We start from the raw sequence: 21235 nt of genomic DNA on the forward strand, positions 1-21235 counted from the left end.
GAACCAGCTTAATGAACTATAGCTAATGGTAATAGTAACTCACATTACTGAGCAGCATTTTACATTTATTACTTACCTTTTTGTGAGCATGTAGGGAGCAACTTATTTTCCCTCTGCCTTTTAAGTAACGAAGGTTCCTGGGGCCCAGAGAGGTGAATAGACTGGTCCAAGCTCACACAGTTAATAAGCAACAGACCAGGGCAAGAACCCAAGTGTGTCTAGTTTCAGAGCCGACCTCGTCCTCCTTTAGCCTGGGAGTCAGCAGACTTGGGATCTGGTCTTCCTTCTCGGCCATGAGACTTTGGGAAAATTGTTTGCTCATTTAACAAACTTTCTTAAGGGCCCACTGGCAGTGTGGAAGGTGGTAGGGAAGCTGTAAGATAGATTCTGTCTGTCCTGAATGTATGTCCAGCCAGGTAGCAGCCAGAATGGTGGAGCCCAGGTATAGGGACCTGGGAAGGGCCCTGGGGTCAGTGGCTTGGACTGACCTGAAAGTATTTCCCATCTTTGCTTTGTAGTAAGAATCACCCATGGTCCAGAATTCACAGGCAGCCCTAGGTATTTCTTAGACTTGGGCCAGTCTGAGAAAAAGTAACCCGAAGCTACTTAATAGCATAATGTAGCTTGGGCCTCAGATGACCCACCTATAAAATGGGTACAGAGCAGGGAGAGAGGGTGGAAGTGAAGAAGGCTGGATGTGAGATAGAGGGTGTTTGTGCTCAGGGAAATGAGATAACTGCTGCTCACCTCCAGCCAGTTAAAGATGAGAATGGCCTGTGGGGCCATCTTCCTATTTTTCTAGAGAAGGAAACAATTCAGCTTGTCTTGAGAAATTTCCCCATTACTGTTTTTTTTTTTAATTTTTTAACGTTTATTTATTATTAAGAAACAGAGAGCGTGAGCAGGGGAGGGGCAGAGACAGGGGGAGACACAGAATCCGAAGCAGGCTTCAAGCTCTGAGCTGTCAGCACAGAGCCCAATGTGGGGCTCGAACTCACAAGCCGTGAGACCATGACCTGAGCCGAAGTTGGACACTCAACCTACTGAGCCACCCAGGTGCCCCTGGAAATTTCCCCATTTCTGTAACACATGTGGGTCAAACTAAGCACGCTCCTGAGTCTGCTGCAGCCTGTGACCTGCCAGTTTGGGACCCTGGTACCAACTATGAGGTCCTAGAAAGGAAAGGGCATTCTTGCTTCATCTTGGCAGCTGCACTGCCCAGCCTGGGACCTGGCCTAGCTCAGCGAAGGAAGCAGGTCATGGCCCTCTGTGAGATGCCCCCAAGTTCTGTGATTTTTGGGTTTACCCCTACAGCAGCCACAAAGAGAGACAAGTGTGGATGGGGCAGGTGGGCTTTGGTTTCTGAATCCCGAGTGTTTGGGTTGTGGGCAAGACTCCATGTGTCCCACTGTCCCTCAGGTCCCAGGGAACCACCCGTTGGTAGGTTTTATGGGTCGCCTGCTTTTCTTCCACAATTGATCTGTCCCTTGTCGCTTGGCCTGAATAGTCTCCATTATTGCCTTCATGTTGTTGGTGACTCTGGCCTGGAAGCAAGAGACAGATGCCAGCCTCCACAGCCCAGTCACCAGCTAGGGACACCTGCTCTCTCATGCTTCCTGGGATGCAGCCAAGGAGATGCCATCGGGAGAGTGGGGATGGATGGGGCCTATGAATACTGTTATTCCTCCTTGGTTCTTCCTGAGGGGAGTATGAAAGTCATGGAGTAGATTTGAGGAAGGCTGGGGGAGGCAGTGTCTAATCCATTTGAGGCTGCCTGACCCACCTGTGAGGCCCTGGCTTGGGGACAAGAGGAGAGTTGGTAGAAGCTTCTAAAAGCCCTTGAAATTCCCTGCCGCTCCACTTGAAACAGAACCTCTCTTCTGTTTCCCTCTTTTGCTCACATGGCAGGGTAGCAGGTGTACATCAGGTGTGTCTGCATTTCCACCTGATAGGACGGAAGGGAGACTCCAGGGCTGATAAAGGCAGATATATGTGGGCATCACTGTTTGCAAAGCCCTGGAGATGGATGAGACTACCATGAATATCAGTGGCAGTTGCTTCCATGGACTGAGCTCTTGCTCACCAGATTCCCTGCAAGGGAGGCAATGATCTCCCTCATTTAACGTGGGCAGGTGAAGGCCAGGAGAGGGGTGGTCAAGAGTCCGACATCACATGGTGAGTTGGCCATGGGACAGTTTCCAGCCGAGGTCCCGGGACTTGGGCTTTCTGTAGGGTGCTGGGTGGGTGTGTGAAGAACATAGGAACAAGACCCAGGAATCTTTGCCCCATTCAGGCTTCACCCCACCCTGTGCATTTACCTGACCCTGGCGGTCCTAGGTCCCAGTCTTAGGAAGTGATGCTTAAATAACATTGATGGTGGTAACAGGAACAATAATAGCGCAGTGCTGCTCGACAAAGATACAAAAATGGACAGCTGAGAAAATCAGCTGGTACCCAGCTGAGGTCGAGAGGCTGAAGTAGATGTGGAAACTGAGGCTTTAAAGGCAGCAGCTGTACTTGTCCTGCACAGAGGTGCGAAGGTGGTGGGGAAGATGTCCACAAGGGCCGGAGATGTGGGGAGCTCACAGCAGCACCGGGTTTCAGAGAGCCTTCGTTCCCATGCTCTTGGCTGTCGGTTTTCTCTGCCCGCCTCGGGGACCGCCAGCTCATCCCACCCTCTGCCCAGCAAGGGAGGACCAGCACCCCGAGTGTCCTACAGATGGCAGCAGTGGCCTCCCAGCTCTCTTCCCAGGTGGCACCTTTGCTTCTGGCAGCCGTGGCCACCGGTGGCTGCCTGTGACTCAGGGCTGGCGTGTTTTGGGTGCATGGTAGGGGAGGTCTCTGTAATTTTCCTCCGAGCAAACAAATTATGCATATAGGTCGGAGAAGAGAGGTCAGAGAAGAGGAGATGTGGGCACCTGGACTTGGGAATCTCAGGGCTTGGGCTGCCCTTTCTGTCCTCTTTCCCCTCTGCTGATCCCGTCTTTCACTGGGAGTCTGTCTACCTCTATCTGTCCTTGTCTCACCTCTGTCTCTCTTGTTTCTCTCTGCGTGTCTCTTTTTGCCTTCCCAGAATGTTTGCAGGCCCCGTCCCCTGGGGCCTGCACGCCTGGTGCTAAGCCTGTGATAGAGAGATGATGCATCGCGGTTAAGAACGGAGGTGCTAGCTCTTGCCAGCTGTGACTTCATTCAGCAAGTGACTTACCTTCTCTTAGCCTTGGTTTCAGCATCTGTAAATGGGAGTGGAATACTTCCTGTCCCCTAGCCTCACACTGTTACAGTAGGCTAGAGGTGCATGTGGGTCTGTTGAGCACCTGAAACGTGTGTTAGTTACTTGGGGAGGGAATTGTGGGGTTTGATTTGTCTGGCCTTCAAGGACCAAGTGAGGCTGACTCCCTGGGTTCCAAACCTTATAGGTGACTTCACTTCTCTGTGCCTCAGTCTTCTTTTCTGTAAGTTGGGGGTGAATGTAGTATATATCTCTTAAGGATTTTGTGAGCATTAAGTGAGATAAGTTCTGTAAAGGCTTTAGCCCAATGCCTGGCACAGGGGCAGCCTTCAGTTTTATCCCCAGGATTACTAGGCCAGGCTTGCTTGGAGCTCAGGGGGACGAAAAAGCCGTGTCCCAGGCCATTAAAAGGGCTGCGTTCGGCAGGAGAAAGACTTGTCAGCAGCTGTAGGGCAGAGCAGAAGCAGAATTGATGTGGGGGCACAGGTGTCGTGTGGCTAAGATGACCACCTGGAAACGGGCCTTGGGGGATTTTGGTGGCAGGAGGTGGCCTCAGGCAGGAAAGTGTCTGGGTTCTGCAGTTTTTGCAAGGTGTCATTCCTGCATTGTGGCCCCAAGCAATCCTTTGTGACTCCCCCCCGAGATGAGTGGTCACTGGGATGCTGAGGAAGAGGCTCAGGAGCTATGAGCAGCCTTGAATAAGGGGTGTCCCGCTCTCTGGAAGGGGCACAGGGCCTGCCTCTTTTGGCTGCTGCGGCCCGGTCCGCCACAACACGGCGAAGCCTTTGTCAAGGCCCTCAAGCTGCCAGCCACCCGTCTTGAGCCGACCAGGAGTTACTACCTGCAGAAGTCCATCGGGGCTGTGTATGTGAGTCCTCTCAGCCAGCCAGGAACCTTGCCTTCCGCATCAGGCAGCCCGAGCATCCCCGATTCTAGCCCTGGGTGCTCCCCTGGGCCTCCTGTGATCTTCTGCATGCTTCCATAGGGTGACCCTCCCCGGTGGTCCAGGAGCCAGTGGCTGACCCTCTCTGTGCCCTCCTCACCCCAGGTTGGATCCACGCAGTCTACACTCCTGTAGACTCTCTGGTATTTGGTGGAAACATCCTGCACAGCTTTAACGTGCCCATGCAGCTGCGGATCTACGAGATTGAGGACAGAACACGGGTAAGGCGGCTTCCTTCTCTCCTCGTGGGATTGCCCAGCTCCTGAGCTCTGCCTGGCGCTTGGGGTGTGTGGGACGAGTCGTTTCACAGTCCTCCGTGGTTCCCCCTTCCCTGCTGCTCCCTGCCTCAAGTGGGGGCCTTGGTCCTTGCTGGGGGCTGTCTGCAAGAGCCCCACCCAGAGCCCCTGGAGTTTCTGTTCACCTCCAGGCCAGTGGCAGCCAAAACCCCCTTGTCAAAGAGGAAGTATCTGTTGAGAAAGCACCGTGAGATATCGGGAACGTTGCTTCTTCTTCTCACGTGTAGAGAGGGATGCAAGGGCGTTGGGAGGGATTTTATGGTTGTTCCTGCTGTGGTTTGGAGGGGGGCTGGGACCTTGGAAAGGTCAGCTCTTGACCTTGTGTCTCCTCTGCCCACGGACCCCAAATGTGATGTAGTGCCCCAAGGAAGCCAGTATCTGTGGGTCCCCCGGGTATTGTCTCTAAGCTCTGCCTCTGTTTGCTTACAGAGTTGGCGGGGCGGGGGGGGGGGTTCATTTTCTTCTTGAGAATAACGGTTTCTCAGACATAGGGAATCCCCACCCCCCACCCCCCAGGACCAGGGGCTGAGGCTTAAACACCTGACATGTGCCCTCTGCTCTGCTCAATGAGTTTCCTCTGGAAAGCACTGGCTGCTTGCATGCACCCTCTCTCCCATTGTGGAACTCGGCCAAGAGTCCCAAGGCATCTGAGACAGGTCTGAGGTTGGGCAACTGGGACCAAGAGGACCCATTCCTTCTTCTTTCCTCTTATAGTTGTTCAAATATTCATTTCTTTTCTCTATTGAGATTCATTCCACGTACCATAAAACTCACCAGTTATGGTGCACAATTCAGTGGCATTTAGCATATTCACCATGTTGTGCGGCTACCACCTCTAATTCAAGGACATTTTCATCACCCCAGAAAGAAAACCGCTACTCATTAGCAGTCACCTTCCATCATCTCCCCCGCCCGGCCTGTGGCAACCAACAGCCTGCTTTCTGTCTCTACAGATTTGCCTGTTTTGGACGTTTCATAGACATGGAATCCTATATCGTGTCCTTGTGTGATTGGCTCCTTTCACTTTGCATGATGTTTTAGGGTTCATCCACGTCGAAGCAGATGTCGGTGCTATGTTCCTTTTTTATGGCTGACTCATATTCCGTTGTATGGCTTGACCACATCATGTCTTCTTGGGCTTTGCCTCAGAGGTGACTTTTTTGCCCCAGAGAGGTAATGTCATGTCTGGACACTAAAGAAGCATCAACTTGAGGCAGATGCTCTGAGCCTGGGGTCCCTGCCTTTCTTGGTCTTGTTTTTAGGCCCTGGTCTGCACGGAATCATGTAAGTGAGCCAAAATCTTAGCTACTGTGTGTGTATTTGGCCTCTCTAACAGTCCCGACATTGAGGGACCTTGTCCAGGGCTTTCCTGGGAGTAGCACTGAGCTCTATGCAGTGGTCAGGTGTGCCTCATCTCCAGATTGGCGGGTTTGCTGCTGGGAGGCCTGGGTCTGCAGAATTTGGGTCTTGTTTTGTGGATTTTCATGCCTCTTTTCTCTGTCGTCTGCCCACCATCCCTTTCCCGGTCTGGTGGATGCTGCCCCGTGGCATTCTGGAAAAAGGCACCATTTGGGTGTGAGTGGTGATCTCGTAGTCTGGGTCAAGTGCTGTCTGGGGCTTCGGCCAACTGTTCTTTGGCCAGCCCTGAAGAATGGGCCAGTTTGTGTGTTAGCTGACTAGGGAGGCGTGGGATAGAAAAGGAGAAATCTAGAAGTGAGGCCCGCGACTTTCCAGCCAATTCCTGAAAGCCAGAGTCAGGCTGGGATTTCTAAAGGCTTTGGCAACTTGCTTGGCAGCTGTCCTCTCCCCCAGGGAATCCGAATTGCACATCTCAGTGGATTTGGGCCCCATCATTCCATTAGGAGCCCAGCTCTTCTCCCCTGCTGGGTGGGAGGCTGGAGGGAGGGTAATAGTGTGGAACCCCCAGCGTCACGCCAAGTTCCTGTAGAATATCATGCCCACATTGAGATGAGTGTGGCGGGGTCTCCTCCCCCAAGGCCCACTGTCCCTGTCGTCTGAGTGGGCACCCCATCTGGTTTCCCTGAAGCAGGTTGATGGGCGGGGGGCTGGCGGGCAGTCTGGGCTGGAAGCAGCAGCAGGCTGTTTAATCTGCTTTGATTTCTGGTCTTTGGAGAGGGCTTGGCTACAAGGCCCAATTGTTTATGTCTTAGGAGCCAAAGCAGACAAAAGATGCTGGGGAGAGAGCACGGGAATCCAGATAAAATGCCAGGGCTCCTTGTCAGCTCGCTACAGCTTAATTCTTTACATCCCTGTGAGCTTTCTTAAGAAGGTTATGGTCATTTAAAAATAGTTTTTCAAGAGTCCCTAAAAGAGGGCTTTGCTTGGAAACCAAAGGCAGGGGGTGGGACAGGAAACTGTCAATCTTTAAGCCCCATGGTGTGGATTTGTCTAAGAAAAAGAATTTGCCTTTGTGGCCCAACGTGGGGAAACCCCCTCCCATCCAGACCAGGGGAACCCCAAGGTTCTCCTATGTCTAGGAAGCCATGTCTCTCTCGCTAGGATTTTAATTTGGGGAGAGGGGTTCATAGGCGGCTTGACCCTGCTGCCCATGAGGCCTTACCCTGCAAGGACCTGGTGGTCTGCATGTGTAGAAACCCACATGCATGCCCCCCCCCACCCCCGTGTGGATTAAATCCTCTTGTTCTAAAGATGCAGGGAGTCAAAGAACTACAAAGAACGGGTGTGTTGCATGTTTATTATTTGAAGATAACGTCTCAACAACTATCGCTACGTATTTTTGACTCCAGTTAGGTTCCTCAGGGACAGGGATGGTCCAGTTGGTCATTCATTAAACTGCCGTCTCTCTTATGTTTATCTTTTTTTTCCCCCCCTAATGGCTCTAGTGAAAGCAGCTTTCTCAGGAAAGGTAACACCACACACTCCATTCCCTCTCAGCCAGTGAATCTATTTGGAAATTGCAAATAATTTTCCCTTCCTCTCCTCTTTCCTCTACCATTGGATTTTTTTTTCCATTGACTTTTTTTTTTTTTTTCCAGGAGAAAAACAAATTTTAAGACACTTCCACCCACCCTCATATTTTAGTTTTCAAGTCCCTTGAAACCCGGGAGTTCTAGATGCACCGAAACACCTTTGGTTCTGATCTCCTGAGGTCACTCAGCTCTAAGAGGAAGGGCTAAGGCCGAGTGCTACTCGCATGGGCCTTTGGGAACTCAAAGCTACCCCTTGAGATCCGCTGATAGATTGATTACCCCCCAGGCTAGGAGCGCTGCATGCTTTCTGACTGCCTTGCCTTTCGGTGAACAACTCAATTTGGTGAGGCTCGGAATTTGTCAACAAGTAATGTTGAGCAATCGTGTGTTTAATGTTCCCAGGCATGTGGCTGAAACCTTTTGAAGGCGAAGGGTGGAAGGCGACAACCCGTTTGTAAGTCAATTCTTTGCAAATTTTGTTTCCTGCAGTGCTCTCTTGGAAAAAAAAAATAAAAATAAAATGAAAAAATTTGAATTCCTTCATCAGCATTTATTTGTTTTCACCCAGCCGGTTTCCCTTGGGTTCAGCAACAATGAGGGGAGACTTCTCTTCCTCTCCTGAAATACAGCCAAAAAATAGATTTTTTTTTTCCTGATCTAGAAAGATTCTCAGGTGCCATGGTGCCCTTCAATACAGAGCGGCTCGGCTCAGACGGTTTCCCAAAATTTGAAAGGTCAATTGCAACTTCAGAGTTTTACCAATCAAACCTGAAGTCGGGAGATGTGAGTGGGGGTCTGAGAAGAGGTGAGCCTGCCTGTCCTCAGCCTGCTCCGTAGGTACTGGCAATTGGTTTCAAAGTCTCTTGGTCCTCCCTCTGGAGCAGGGGTGGGGTTGAGGTTCCCAGACCCTTCTTTACAGGAGGAGGTCAGGGTCTGTCTCAGTTTGAAGTGCCCCTCTCCTTTTTAAACTCTGAAGGGCACTGATCCAGTGACAGTGAAAAAGGATTAATACTATCCCAGCATTAAAACCAGGGTTCTTGGGAAAGTAGCTGGAGCCAAGGAAACCGCTAGATGATGTTCCCAACTCCATGCATCCCCTGGAGGAGCTCAAAAGCATGCGGCGGCCAGGATCTCATTCCAACATACCATCCACCAGAGGTGGGGAGGTCAAATGGACCTACTAAGCAGATGGGAGAAGTGAGGCCCCCAACATGGGAAAAGGGCCTCGCTGTTGAACACTGAGTCAGCGGGGCCTGGGGTGGCCGGGGGACTGAGCTGGGACTCTCAGGGCAGAGCTGAGGCCTTTTGCAGGTGGGCACTGTGAGAGAGGCAGCAAAATGGTATTTTAGGGCAAACGGAGGAGCTAAGTGTGCTTGTCTTTGCCTTCATCTCACATGTAGAACGTTGCCTGTACACTATTGCAGAAAAAGGTGGGAGCGTGTTCTTGCTTAACATCCAACTCCCTGAGTTTCTGGAAGATAGTAGAGGTGAAGAGGGGTCTGGTCCCTTGAGGCAGACACACTGTTGGTGAGAGGGCAAGAGAGCAGGCTGGGAGTGAGCCTGGACATACAGGATCTACGTGTAGCCTTGGAAGAGAGGGCTCAGCCCCCTGGGGTGGGGGCGGGAGGGAGCCAGGGACCACCTTCTCACCACCCTCATTCCTCACTAACCCTCTCAGGATGAAGTTTCCAGAAGGTTCATCTGTGCAAGGCCATCAGTGGTATTGCTTCCTTCCCATCTTCCTCTGCCATCTCGTCCATATAGACCCATCAGAATCCTCCTGGAGCCCAGGCCTTTTCATAATTCTGATACACAAAGCTGTCTGCACCTACACTTCCTCCCCTATAAGAAACTGCGAAAAGGGAATCTCCATCTGGTCTCCTGCACCAGACCCTGGTGGTCCCAGGTCACCGTGGGGACTTGGGTCTAGGGAGTCCTTCTGGAATATGGGCTGGGCAGTGCCAGGTGGTTGTCGGGGAGGAGCAGGAGGTGGGCCCCTCTGAGGCCCCGCCCCTGGCGGTAGGAGAGGCCACACCCCCTCCCTCCTCATTGGTCCGCCTCGTGTTGCCTCCTTCCCAGAGTGCAGGAGATGCTTGATAGCCCGTCTGCAAATGGGTAAGGTTTGGGGGTCGATTTCTGCCTTTCAAGGGGCAGGGAGGGATAGCAGAGTCTGTGTAAGAATTTTTTGAGAACAAGGAGGAGCCTGTGTTTGTTGTAGCTGGAATCAGGATCACATCCGCAGGTACCCGCACCCTCCGTCAGTAGGTCAGGGGACAACTCTTGTTTCTCTGCATCTCACAGAAGCACAAAGCGGACCCCATCCGCCTTTCCCTGGCGGCATGCAGCTCAGGGAGCTTTGAAATGATGCTGTCACATAGGCCTCTTTCTCCCCTCTTCCTCCTCATTTGTGCATGCTACTGGTATCTTGCCCCTTCCAGCGCCTCTCTCCTGCCTTCCGGCCCGCCTCCCCCATTTTTCCCCTCACACCATTTGTGCTCTTGCTTAAGATGGTGAAAATAACTCCCACCTGCAGAAACCCCCTCCTCCCAGTTTCCTCCCTGTTTCTCCTTTGCCCTCCAGAAACTGACTTCTACTCCTGGGTCTTTGCTTTCAGGTGCAGCCCAAATTCCGTTACCCCTTCTACTATGAGATGTGCTGGTATGTCTTGGAGAGATACGTATACTGTGTGACCCAGCGGTCCTACCTCACTCAGGAATACCAGAGAGAATCCATGCTTATTGGTGAGTGAAATGCGGACTGGCCGCCTCCACTGCTCAGCTGGGCAGGAAGAATTTTTTCAGTGTGGCCCCTGAGAGTCCCTGGGTTTCTGGAATTCTTTTGAACCAAAGTGTCGGATAGATTCCTAGAGACCCCTTAGGAAGGGGAAGCCATCCTTGTTGACCTTCCATTTGGAATACAGGGTCCAAGAAAATGAAATTGTGACACCCCCCCCCCCAAAGAGTCCCACTGGTGGCCTCCAGGTCTCGCTGGTGACCGTTTAGGTGTGAGGAGAATCCAGTCCAGTCATGGTTGCTGAGACAGGACCCCCACGGAGCAAATAATCCTGGTTGTTTTATTTCTCTGTGGCCACCAGCTGATCCCCCTATCCTCACCCCTCTGCTGCACCTAGGGGTTGGTTTTTGTCTATATGGGAGCAGGCCCGCGAGGTGCAGCCAGTCCTCAAAATCTGAGGCCAGCTTTGAGCCAGCGGGAGGGGTGACCAGGGCTGGAGACACAAGCTTGCCAGAGCAGTGGGTGGTTCTGACAGAGGCTGGGAGAGAGCGTTTATAGCCACAGCTGCGGAGCCCTGCCTTACTTCCTTTATTTAAAGGGACATCACCCCCCAAATGGCTCAGTCCTTGAATCTTGACTCATAGGTGCCCGCCTGAAGTTGCCTCTAGCTGTGACAGTGAGCCCCCAGGAGCAATCTGGAGGAACACCCATCTTCCCTCTGTCCCTGCCTCTGAGCTGTTACTGCTGAGGGGCTTCCTGGATGCAAAGTCTGCTGAGCCTCATTCATGGTTTCTGTCTCATCACAGGATAGAAAAATACGATCGGTCTGTCTCCTTTAGGGTTTGCACTGTTTCTTTCTCTTGCAATCGCCAGGATTTTTAGATTCCCTATTTTTTTTTTTTTTTTTTTTCTCACTGCAAAAAGCCTTCTTCCCTCCTTCCCTTGACTTTCATCCTCGGTGACTTCTGGGGGTTTCACACTGGGCATATGATGGGGAACAAATGTTTCTGCTGGGGTCTTTATTGGGAAGTGCTTCTTTACCTCCTAGAGGTTCAGTTTTGTCTGGGGAGTCTGTTGTGAGTCTCAAACATGTCAGATGATGTAATATTCAGGTGTGGAAAAGTCTGAGACCCCACAGCCTGCTCTTTGGAAGCTCCCAGCTTGGTAGGAATTAGGAAATGATTCTGAAATAATGAGATAACCCCTGTGGTTGTAGTAGCTCCACGTTCCTGTGGGGACCGGATGCTTGATTTTGTGGCAGTCCTCAGGACCAGCAAACAGGAGGTCACATCTCTCATTTGTGTATTTAGGGCCATAGGAGAACATCCCTGATTCCATTTGCAGGCATGAGACAAAATCTTGAGGCGGCATTTGGGTCATTGGTGCCTGATTTTTTTTCTTAAAATTTCTTGTCTTTGTTTCTCATTGTCTCAGCACTCCTCCCACAAAAGAAAAGGGGAGATGTTAGGCAGTTGCCTCATTTATCAAATGCTGATTGTGCACCAGGACCCATGCTTAGTGATGCCTTACTGAATCCTCACCATAAGTGTTCAGAGGAAGCATTTTGTGCCATATATATATATATATATATATATTTATTTATTTATTTAAGTTTATTTATTTATTTTGAGATAGAGAAAGCGTGAGTTGGGGAGAGGCAGAGAGAGAGAGAGAGAGAGAGAGGGAGACTGAGAGGATCTGAAGCGGGCTTTACACTGTCAGTGCAGAGCCTGAGGCAAGGCTTGAACTCACGAGCTGTGAGATCATGACCTGAGCCAGTCAGATGCTTAACTGACTGGGCCACCCAGGTACCGCGTGTGCCTTACATTTTTAAAAACATGTAGTTCACATATCCTACAAGTTAATGTGTACAACTCAATGGTTTTTAGTATATTCCCAGAGCTGTGCAATCATCACCAGTCAATTTTGGGGTTGGTTTCTTTACCCCAGAAAGAAACCTGTACCCTTGAGTTATCTCCTTATCTCCCCCTACCCCAGCCTAGGCAGTCACTAATCTACTTTCTGTCTCCATAGATTTCCCCCTGTTCTGGATATTTCATATGAATCATTATATGTATTTTTTTGGTCTCATTTTTATATGTTGAAAAATAAAATGCCAGGTGTATTCAGAGAGGTAAAGCAACCTGAGTGGGAACACACAGCTAGGAAGAAACAGAGAGCTGGGATTTGAACCAACGTCTGACCGACCCCTACCTTTCTAAAGGCTGAGGGAGGCATAGACCATTAGAACTGTCAAAAGAAGCGGGGCACCTGGGTGGCTCTGTCAGTTAAGCGTCCGACTTCGGCTCAGGTCACGATCTCACAGCTTGTGAATTCGAGCCCTATGTCGGGGTCTGTGCTGACAGCTCAGAGCCTGGAGCCTGCTTCTGATTCTGTGTCTCCCTCTCTTTCTACCCCTGCTCCGCTCATGCTCTGTCTCTGTCTGTCTCAAAAATAAACATTAAAAAAATAATAATAATAAAAAAAAAAGAAGCCCGGTCTCCTGAGTAAAGGGGAGGCATAGTGAGTGGAGGCTCCAGGGACTTCCAGCAGGGAGTTTGGGCCATTCATCTCAGTCTTCTGCTGACCCTCCTGCTCCCTGTAGATGCCCCAAGAAAACCCAGCATAGACGGCTTCTCATCTGATTCCTGGCTGGAGATGGAGGAGGAGTCCTGTGAGCAGCAGCCTCAGGAGGAGGAGAAGGAGGAAGAGGAGGAAGAGGAGGAGGAGGAGGGTGCAGATAAGGTGCCCAAACTTCCAGCTGATGGTCCTGCCTCGCCCACCAGCACCCCTTCAGAGGACCAGGAGGCCCCCGGGAAGAAGCCCAAAGCACCTGCCATGCGGTTCCTCCAAAGGACTTTGTCTAACGAGTCGGAGGAGAGTGTGAAGTCCACGACGGTGCCCACAGACTACCCCAAGACGCCCACTGGCTCTCCAGCCACGGGGGTCTCTGCCAAGTGGACCCACCTCACCGAGTTTGAGCTGAAGGGCCTGAAAGCGCTGGTGGAGAAACTGGAATCTCTCCCAGAGAACAAGAAGTGTGTCCCCGAGGGCATCGAGGACCCCCAGGCACTCCTGGAGGGTGTGAAGGTGGGCAGGGGGTCGCATCTGGACCTGGGCGGCTGAGAAGGGCCTGGCAGTTCCCAGGGGCAGCTCAGCACAGGGTGGCTTGGTGCAGACTGTCCTGGGGGTATGTCTATGCATGGAAAGGGGCTTCTGGTCCAAGCAAGCCCTTGTAGGGCCCCTGAGCTGAGGCCACCATTGAGCTATATAGGGGGAGCTGCCTCTGTGGTTGGCAAGGACTTATTCTCAGCACTTATTGAAAATCTGGCAGGCTTTGCTGGCATTAGACATCATGGGTGTGCCCACAGTGCTGTTGTTAGGTTTGGGGACAGACCCCTCCATCCTGTTCAGCAAGACTCTGGGCTGGCTTCTTCCAGAGCATGCATCTGTTTCATATGACCAGTTGTACCTCCTGGTGGTCCTCTAGGTGGCCTGCTGAGGTAGCCGCCTGGGGTTCAGAGGTCTTTAAGCAGAGCCTAATTATTGAGCAAATATTCATTAAGCACCATCTGGGCTAACCACTAGGGAAACAGAAAGCAGGAAGGCATTGGTAGCTTACCTATTAGCAGGGGAGTAGAGAGGAGAAAAAGTCAGGACATAGGGAATTAAGTCGCCTGTGGCTTGCTGTGTGTACCCAGGGCATAGAAGTGAGGTGAAGGACACTCATCAGCCACACCAGGTGCCAGGGCTCTGAGACAGTTACGCAGAGGGCATTTGGCTTGGGCCTTAGAGGTTGCATAGGAGTTCTCTGGAAGGGGAAGGCTGTTACAGGCACAGTGCACACAGGCGGTGTGTGTATTTCCTAGGACATACCCTGAGAGGCCTTGCCCTGTAGTAATCATCATCATACCATTTGTGGAAAACTGGCTACCTGTCAGGTACCAGTGCCAGGCAAGCTACCTCAACTATCTGCATTTACCAGATACGGAAGTAGGTTCAGAGAGGGTAAAGGATGTGCCTGAGGTGACAGAGCAGGTAAATGAGGGGAGCTGGGATGAGGACCTGGGAGTGGCTTAAGAGCTCTCGAGTGTATACCACTATGCAGAACCACCTCTGTTTTCAACATCGGTCAGGCTTTTTGCTGTGAGGCCTCAGAGGCATTTAGGCTTCCTCTTCCAGGGTCTGATTCCCCAGTGAGTCCAGCTGCCTGCTGCTGGGGTTGGAAGCAATTTAAGTCTCTTTTTTGATGGCTGGAGACGATACCCAGGTCTTGTAAACTAGTTCATGCGTTCACTGATTCATTTAGGAAACAGGTGTCAGGGCCTGCAATACAGAAATGTTAAGAAGGTCCTGTCCTCAAGATGCTCAGTGATGTGGGGCTGAACTCATATTGGAGTGAGACCCCAGGGCAGGCGGAGGGGCATCGGGCAGCCTGACGGGCACCACCAGCAAAGGGAGAGGGTGTTCAAAATCATTAATCCAGATATATTTCACTTCATATAGAAGATGTGTTCCTCCAGGTGCCATGAAATGAAAATCTTATAAACTGGGGGAAATTGCCTGGTAAAAGAACTCTGTGGTGACCATCCCTATAAAGCAAATCTTTACTTGCTTTGGGTCTTTTTTATTGACTCTTGACTTTTTTATAGGTTGCTGACCTCACCTGAGGGTTTTATATAAATTTGCTTATACACACAAAATTTTGCATGCCAGGTCAGGGGACTCCTAACCTGTTGGATTCCTGAGCCTGTTCCTGGACCCTGGGTTAAGAATCCTTAATCTCTCGGTATGGAGTTTTGTCTGTTGGGTTTCCCAAAGAAACCTTAGCATTCTTTCATGAGGCTCCTTTTTTTCTTCTGAGGTCCTTTAAAGTAAAAAAAACAACAACAAGGAATTTTCATCAGTCATAAGACCATTAATAGTATTGGGGCCCCTACATATTGTGAGTTAAAAACACATTCATCTTATAAGGAAATGTTGTTCTGTGCTTGTGGAAAGCTCTTTTTTTACTTTAGACTTTTTTTATTTTTGAGAGAGAAACAGAGCATGAGAGGAGGAGGGGCAGAGAGAGAGAGAGGGAGACACAGAATCCAAAGCAAGCTCCAGGTTCTAAACTGTCAGCACAGAGCCCGATGTGGGGCTCGAACCCACAAACTGGGAGATCATGACCTGAGCCGAAGTTGGACACTTAACCGACTGAGCCATCCAGGCACCCCTCTGTTTTTTACTTGAAATGCATCTTTGTGTCTCTGATCTGTTTGTGTAGTGTTCCTGGTTCCTCAGTTGGTCAGATTTCTTTCTCGGGGTGAGACTTGGCCCCTCCTGTCTCTCACGTGTACCCACCTGATGGGCATCTGAGACTGGATTCAGCCTAGGCTGGTCGATGGTGTGGAGGAAGCCTGGGGGAGGGGTTTAGGTAAATTTTAAGGAGCCCAGCCTCCTCCCTCCTATCCCCACCATGGGGTTCAATGGCAGGTTGTGATAATGTGTGATAATGCATCTCAATTGAGATGTGCTCTTATAGGTGTTTTCCATATATAAACTCATTTAAACCTCCCAACAACCCTCAGTAGTATTTTTACTAGCCTCATTTTGCAGATGAGAAAATTGAGGTACTGATAGGTTAAGTGATTTGCCCAAGACCACAATGGGGGAATCCTTGTGTTTACCCCCTACACCATACTGCTTTGTAGAGAAATTCTCTCCCCTCTCAGAGGCCATTCTGCATTTAGGGAGAAGGTGGTAAGGGGACTGCTTGGGCTTTCTTTACAGAAGCAGTGGGTCAGGCCCTGGAACAGGTTATAAATCAGCAGTCCCTGGCCAAATCCAGCCTCTTGGCATTATGTTTGGCCTGCACAGTGTGAAATATATTTTTGTAATTACTTGCCAACATTAAAATATCAGAAGAGTCATAAAAAAACATCCTAGCTCTCCTGGCCTGTGTTCCAGACTGGCTACCATTAGTAGGAAGTGAGTAGCAGCACCCTACTCCCGACCACTCCCTACTGCCTCCCTGAGTGTGTATTTATTATTAGGCTCTCACATCTTTTTTTCATATAATCTAGTCACTTAGCTCACTTATTGAACTTGCCTCTCTCTCTCTCTCTCTCTCTTTTTTTTTTTTTTTTTTTTTTTTTTTTTACTAAAACAGCAGAAGAGATGATTGATTGTATACATGTTCCAAATGAAAACAGAATTAGTCCCGAAAGTCACAGGTCCAGGGCAAAGGACCAAAAGGGAGTGTTTTTTGGTCTGAACAAGCTGTGTCTCTCAAAGGTGGTCATTGTGATCAGATGGTGCTGGATGTTTTAGATCCATTGGATCAAGTTCTAGAAAGTAGCTGTGCAGTTCAGGAACTCGTACCCGTGTCCCTGGCCTCTGGCTTTCCTTATTTCTGCTCCTGTGGCTTCCGTGGGTGCATAAGCTAGTGGTTTACTTGGACCTGTGTCCCATCTTTCCTTTTTTTCTCCTTAGCCTGTGCTTTTGCTTCTTCCTCCACTTGGCTCTCATGGCGCAGAGGTTTCCAGGAAGATGGCAACTGAGGCCGAGAGGGCTTGAATTGCCTATCTTTGGAGATATTTATGTTCTTGAGCCTTGTCTGGGGAGGCCTTTTGCAGCTTGAAGAGCTCGTAAATTGGGTAGACAGGTCTCCTTAGAGCCTCAGGAAAACTGGAGCAGCTGCTGGTGTCTAAGTGCTGTGTGGCCAGGAGTCTGTACAGGGAAGTGGGCCAGACATCTCTTCCATAACAGGGGAGTTCTTGGCTGTCCAGCCAGGCCATCAGCCCCTCACGGTCCCTGGAGACCCAGAAAAGATGTGGCATCCAAGAGTGACCTTCAGAGCGAGAGTGGTGTTGTTACGGACACTGGCTCCACACACTTCGATGCCTTTGTTCTCTGTCCTCAGATATTGAGCTTTCGTTTGTGCTGGCTGAGAAATCAAACACAGGTCAGGAATGTGGGTCCCGTGCCTATGGGTATCCCTACCATTGAGTGATTCGTGTCTCTGGCCAATGGTGGTTCCCCCTTGGTGACTGACCAGTTATGATCTTTGGCTGTGTTGCAAAAAGACAACATTTTTCCTTCTGTCCTTTTCTCCGGGGCCTCAGAGATTGCTGCTGATGGTGGTTCATGGTAACCAGAGGCCCCTGGGATTGGAGATGGTCCCAAAACAACTCGGTCTCCAGATGGCTAGGTTTTGGCTTTTATCAAAAACCCATTTTTGGGGGGTGCCTGGGTGGCTCAGTCGATTAAACATCCGACTTTGGCCCAGGTCATGATCTCACAGTTTGTGAGTTCAAGCCCCACATTGGGCTCTGTGCTGACAACTCGGAGCCTAGAGCCTGCTTCAGATTCTGTCTCCCTCTCTCTCTGCCCCTCCCCTGCTTGCACTCTGTCTCTCTCTCTCAAAAATAAATAAACATTTAAAAAATTAAAAAAAAAAAACGTTTTTTTCATTAAAAAATTTAAAAAGATTTTTTTAATTTTAATGTTTATTTATTTTTGAGAGAGATCAAGAGGGAGCATGCATGCACAAATGGGGAGGGGCAGAGAGAGGGATACAGAGGATCTGAAGGAGGCTCCACGCTAACAGCAGAGTCCGAGGTGGAGCTCAAACCCACGAACCGCGAGATCATGACCTGAGCTGAAGTCAGATGCTTAACAAACTGAGCCACCCAGGCGCCCCCCACCCCCGCCAATTTTTTATTTAAATTCTAGTTAGTTAACATACAGTGTATTGGGAAAACTCATTTTTTTCTTTCATTTGTAATGTATTTATTAAATTTTTTTTTTTTAATTATTGAGAGACAGACACAGAGTGTGAGCAGGGGAGGGGAAGAGAGAGGGGAAGACAGAATCTGAAGCAGGCTCCAGGCTCTGAGCTGTCAGCACAGAGCCCGACGCGGGGCTCAAACTCACAAACCACCAGATCATGACCTGAGCCAACGTTACCCAGGCACCCCTGTAATGTGTTTTTTTTAATTGTGGTAAAATACACATGACACTATTTTGTCTTAAAATGTTTTCTTTTTTGGGGTGTCTCAGTGGCTCAGTCAGTTGAGCATCCGACTTTGGCTCAGGTCATGATCTTGAGGGTTGTGGTTTCGAACTCCGTGTCAGATTCTGTGCTGACAGCTTGGAACCTGGAGCCTGCTTTGGATTCTGTGTCTCCCTCTCTCCCTGCCCCTCCCCCACTTGCACTCTGTCTCTCTCTCAAAAATAAATAAACATTAATTTTTTTTTCTTTTTTACTTACTAGATCACTACTTTAGAATCTTCCAAAATGTTCAAGAATTGGGGCGCCTGGGTGGCTCAGTCGGTTGAGCATCCCACTCTTGATTTTGACTTAGGTCGTGATCCCAGGGTCATGGGATCGAGCCCTATGTCAGGCTCTGTGCTGAATGTGGAGCCTGCTTGAGATTCTTTCTCTCTCTCTCTCTCTCTCTCTCTCTACCCCTCTCCTTCTCTCTCCCCCGCTGCCCCTTTCTCCTGCTCCTGTTCTCTCTCCAAAAAAAAAAGAATAATGGAATACAAAAAAAATCTTCAAGAATTTACCATCTTACCATTTTATTTTATTAAAATACTTATTTTAATTTTTAAATTTATTTTATTATTATTATTATTTTATATTTATTCATTTATTTATGTATTTACTTATTTACTTATTTATTTATTTTTTTTGAGAGAGAGAGAGAGAGAGACATAGTGTGAACTGGGGAGGAGCAAAGAGAGAGGGAGACACAGAATCTGAAGTAGTCTCCAGGTTGGAGCGCCTGGGTAGCTCAGTTGGTTGGGCGTCCAGCTTCGGCTCCAGTCATAATCTCTTGGTTCGTGGGTTCCAGCCCCATGTCCGGCTCTGTGCTGACGGCTCAGAGCCTGGAGCCTGCTTCAGATTGTGTCTCCCTTACTCTTTCCCCCTCCTCCACTCAGGCCCTCTCTCTCTCTCTCTCTCTCTCTCTCAAAAATAAATAAACATTAAAAGAAACTAAAAACAAAAAATGAAGTAGGCTCCAGGCTCTGAGCTGTCAGCACAGAGCCCGACGCGGGGCTCAAATTCATGAAACGTGAGATCATGACCTGAGCCGAAGTTGGATGCTTAACTGATTGAGCCACCCAGGCGCCCCAATATTGTTTTAATTTTTTTATTTTTAAGTAATCTCTACACCCAATGTGGGGCTCAAACTCATGGCCCCCAGATCGAGTCACATGCTCCACTGACTGAACCAGCCAGGCGCCCAATCTTAACCATTTTCAAGTGTATAGTTTAGTGACTTTAAGTACATTCACAATGTTGTGCAACCACCACCTGTGTGTACTTCAGAACATTTTTAACATCCCAGACAGAATCCTGTCCCCACTAGCAGTCAATCCCCATTTCCCCCCTCCCCTTGTCTGCTTTCTGTCTTTATGGGTTTACCTATTCTGGATATTTCTTTTCTGTAAAAGTTTCAAGTGTTCCATGATCAATGTAAGAAAAATTAAACATTATAGGCTAGAGGCTAGAAAAAATGTCCTCCTCCTCAGCTTTCCCAATTGGAGGTAACCCCCTGTTACTCATCTGCTAAATATATTTCTGGGGCTTTCCCGTCGTCCCCATGTATACATCATTTTTAAAAAGTTGGATTGCAAGTTGCAAAAGCAACTTGCTTTTGTCCCTTAAAGAAGCTTTTTGTGTGTTTATCTCCCTGTAAGTCTAGCTTATACTCTTTTGGGGGGCAGAACTTTCGAAAGTTGAGTTTGTCCTTGCTGTGACCCTGTGGTTTCAGTAGTTCCCAGTGAGCTCATTTGTACCTTGAAAACTTGCCTTGAGAGGGTCTGGATTTAGATGCAAACCAAAACGACCACCCTGACTTCATTTATATTGTGAAAAGAAAGATTCAAGCATCTTGTAAAAATCGAACTGAGAAAGCCATTTCCTTTCCCTGTGTTTGTGAAATCCTTGGGGTTTGGCACTGACATACCTTTAGCAACTTTCTTCTTTCAGAGCACTTCTGCTGGAGGAGTGTAGGATATTGGCCTGTACCTAATGGGGAGAATAGGAAATCAGGACACGAGACCCTTGAGTTCTATTTCCGTTTGTTCTTTGCCGCGTGCTGTGTGGTCAAGTCATTCCACCCATCTGTTCACCTGCATGTAAAACAAGAGTTTGGGACTAGCTCTGCTTTGTCTTGGTGGGGACCAGATTCTGTAGGTCCTTGGCTGTTCTGAAGGGCTTCACCAGTTGAAACCTGAGTGTCTTCACTGTAAAACGGGGCTAACAACAGGGACCTATGTCCCTGAAGTATTTTGAGTGACAATGAGGTAAGGAATGCCTAGCGCTCCTAGTTAAACCTGTGGAGAATAATTAGATATTCATAGGTGACAGTCCAAGGAGAGCCAGCCTGGCCTTGGCCAGCTCCCCACCCTTCCCCAGCTCTGTCCCATCTCTTAGCTTCCCCCACATCCATCTTCCAGGTTAATGATTGCCATCTGGGTGAGTTTCCTAGGGCCTGCCATAACAAAGAACCACAGACTGTCTTAAGACAACAGAAACTTATTCTCTCACAGTTCTGGAGGCTGGAAGTCTGAAATCAAAGCCATGCTTTTGCTCTGAAGACTCGAGGGGAGGAAGGAACCTTCCTTGTCTTTTCCAGTTTCTTGTGATTGCCAGCAATCTTTGGCATTCCTTGGCTTGTCCCTAGATCACTTCAATCTCTGCCTCCGTCTTCGCATGGTTGTTTGTCTTTTCCATGTGTCTTCTTCTCTTCTGAGGACATCAGTCATTGGATTAGGTCCCACCCTCATCCACTATGACCTCATCTTAACATGATTACATCTACAAAGACCCCATAACTTAGTAAGGTCACATTCTGAGGTTTTGCACATGAATTTTGAGGGCCACGCTATTCAACCCACTGCATCATCTTTCTTCTCTTCCATCTTGGATTTCCAACAGTAAGACGGGAGTTGCCCTGGATGCTGTTCCTTCTAGAAGAAGCTGTACTTTCAACTAGAACTCAGGGAGAGAGAGATCTGGTTCCTGTTGGGAGGAAAGGGAGGCATGGTGCTGTTTTGGGGGCAGGTCTACTCAAATTGACTGTAA

At 49.3% G+C, this 21235-nt stretch overlaps 1 protein-coding gene and 1 long non-coding RNA gene across 17 annotated transcripts in view; one reads left to right on the forward strand and one right to left on the reverse strand.

Annotated features, from left to right (window-relative positions):
- The window catches only part of KDM2B (lysine demethylase 2B), a 153436-nt gene that overhangs the window by 74096 nt on the left and 58105 nt on the right, over positions 1-21235 (forward strand). For all 12 annotated transcript variants that reach the window (XM_045041766.1, XM_045041763.1, XM_045041759.1 and 9 more), the window contains 3 exons: positions 4278-4393; positions 10034-10160; positions 12758-13242. In XM_045041766.1, coding sequence (XP_044897701.1) covers positions 4278-4393; positions 10034-10160; positions 12758-13242 — 728 coding nt within the window. The remainder of the gene's footprint in view (positions 1-4277; positions 4394-10033; positions 10161-12757; positions 13243-21235) is intronic.
- On the reverse strand, positions 7949-20894 carry LOC109493177. Of its 5 annotated transcripts, none has more exons than XR_006587996.1 (6): positions 20699-20894; positions 20115-20176; positions 14886-15019; positions 14135-14478; positions 9090-9271; positions 7949-8037 (listed from the first exon to the last, which is right to left on the reverse strand). It is a non-coding gene; the product is annotated as an uncharacterized LOC109493177 (long non-coding RNA). The 5 variants fall into 5 exon arrangements; XR_002737174.2 differs by lacking the exons at positions 7949-8037; positions 9090-9271 and adding exons at positions 10157-11588; positions 16519-17083; XR_006587997.1 differs by lacking the exon at positions 9090-9271.

This window comes from Felis catus, chromosome D3, assembly GCF_018350175.1.
Source record: "Felis catus isolate Fca126 chromosome D3, F.catus_Fca126_mat1.0, whole genome shotgun sequence".
Classification (NCBI taxonomy): domain Eukaryota; kingdom Metazoa; phylum Chordata; class Mammalia; order Carnivora; family Felidae; genus Felis; species Felis catus.